Source organism: Elephantulus edwardii, unplaced genomic scaffold (genome assembly GCF_000299155.1).
Source record: "Elephantulus edwardii isolate Elephantulus edwardi_28Jun2011 unplaced genomic scaffold, EleEdw1.0 scaffold00018, whole genome shotgun sequence".
Lineage (NCBI taxonomy): Eukaryota > Metazoa > Chordata > Mammalia > Macroscelidea > Macroscelididae > Elephantulus > Elephantulus edwardii.
Window position 1 is genome coordinate 6596477 of NW_006399768.1, and position 2305 is coordinate 6598781.

At 35.8% G+C, this 2305-nt stretch overlaps 1 protein-coding gene across 1 annotated transcript in view; it reads right to left on the bottom strand.

Moving 5' to 3' along the window:
• Positions 1-1836, bottom strand: part of FBXO8 (F-box protein 8) — a 45019-nt gene extending 43183 nt beyond the window's left edge. Inside the window, exon 1 of the mRNA XM_006882215.1 lies at positions 1507-1836. Within this exon, the coding sequence (XP_006882277.1) occupies positions 1507-1835 (329 nt within the window). The 5' untranslated portion in view covers position 1836. The remainder of the gene's footprint in view (positions 1-1506) is intronic.
• Positions 1837-2305: the final 469 nt, after the last annotated feature.

The following is a 2305-nucleotide window of genomic DNA, read 5'->3' on the forward strand; positions in this document are numbered from 1 at the left end:
TTCATTTAAAAATACTAAAAGGTTAATATTAAACTTTGGTTAAGGATGCTAGAAAATTTAAGATTCAGTGAATCTTTAAGACTCAAAAAGAACAATTATAAAGATGTGCCTTTATTTATAAAATGATAAAGGTTTGTCTATAATTATAAAGGTGTGCCTGATCCAGGCCATGATCTTTGCAATTATTTGCTTTGCCTCAGAAAGCTGGACAATTGACTAGGGATGACAAAAGGAGAATTGATGTCTTTGAGCTGTGGTGCTGGAGAAGAGTATTGAATGGACCACTAGGAGAACAAACAGGTTTGTCCTGGAGAGGGTGAAGCCAGGCTATTCTTTGGAGGCAAGGATTTTGAACTTCCATCTGCCATACTCTGGACATATTGCAAGGAGGGACCAGTCTGTGGAGAGGGACATCATGCTTTAGAGGATGGAGGGACAGTGTAAGAGAGGAATAAACTAGATGAGATGAATTGACTCAGTTACTGGGGTTATGAGGGCAAGTGAGTCAGAGACTCACAATAGAGCACGGTTCAGAGCTATTGTACATAGGGCTGCTATGCGTCATAAGAAACTTGACACATAACAACAACATTATAAAAATATATATAGTATGACTTATGGAGTACTTAGACTCAATACTACCTAGTGTTTATTGATTTTTAGTTTAAACTGGTAATAGTTACTATATAGTTCAAGGTTAGAAAATATACTTTTTATATTCCTCTGCTACCAAATATTTGTCAAAGTAGGTAAAGGTTCAGTAATTTTATGTAGGGAGGTCTGCTGGCCTAGTGGCAAGAAGCTGCACTGCAATCCTGAAGGCATGTGGTTGAGTCCACCAGCTGCTCTGAAGGTGAAGGATGGGCAATCTTCTCTTGTGTGATTAACTGGCTCTGAAATCCTACTGGAGGGTCAGCTAGGGATCAGTTCAGACTCAATGGTATACAACAAAATTCATGTGGTTGCACCTCAAAGAAATGTAAAAGAAATTTTTAAAAATCATAAATAAAAGTCTATGTGTACCCAATGAGAATAAAAAGACTTGGGGGAAATTTATTTATTTTTAAATATCCTTACGTTTGGACATATATATGGGAAACACACTATAGCAGATAAGTCAACATTCTAAATTTCAGATTATAAATCTTCATTTTACAATTTTACTATATTTTTAGAATATACTGACAAACTCTTATTTATAGTAAACTAACAGACCTTATTAATTATGTCTCTTTTCACCATAAAGTGATCAGAACTCTCCTGAACAAGTTCTCCTTTTATATTGTCCTTCTTTTCCCAGTCACATTTTCCAAATCACATTTGTCTGTAATGATAACTATATTTTTTTCTAGATTTTAGTAAAAAACAACTCAAAGTACAAGCACAAATGAAAAATAAGTATTTCACAATATTATTTCACATATTATCTATTCTTAAGAAAAGGACCCATTTAAACATGATTATTCCTAACGCTGTATGAATGAATTACCAGTGGTTTTAACTTACCCTTGCCAGAGAAGTTCATCATTTGCGAGATCCTGCCAAACACATGAAGCCAAGCAAAGGTCAGTTGCATTCAGGTAGGACAAGATGGTAAAGCTTAGCTCAGGAGGCAACATTTCCAAATTAATGAATCCTTCCTGTTCTTTAGACTTTCTTGTCTTCAAAAGATGATAGATGTCAATGCCTCCTTGGACTTGTTTACGATGACTGGCATTCGAAATGTTGCTGGCAGCCATTCTCCTGCTATGTTCTCTGGTGAGGTAGCCTTGATCACTATAGCCTTCTTGTTGTAACTGCTGGTTTCTGGCCACTCTCCACAGGCCCTGACCCATCTGCAAGACTGGGAGAAAGCCAGAATGCAATAAAAGGCTTATGCTAAAAAAAGTAGCCCATTTTTCCCAGTGATATAACAAATCTGACAGGAAGTATTAATTTGTCAAAATTAAAATCCTCATTAAAACATTAAAAGTAGTGGCATATTACACTGAATAACTGGAACACTACAAGGTCAAAACTAGTATAAAAAAATCAGAAATATTTGGTTTGATCATCTTTAACCAAGTTTGCTGGCTACTATGAAGGCTCACAGATGACAATCATTTTTCACATGGTAGGATTTAAGTTATTGATGTCCTAGACTCTTTTTTCACAAATTATAATTATGTGACCTTATGCGCCAGTATTAAATCAGCCCTAATCAGAGCATTGGACTTTTACTTAACAGATCTCTAGACCCTGCTTTTTATCACAACCCAAGCTAAGCTAAGCAAGACCCTTTTAACCAAACTCCTAGATGTCTAAC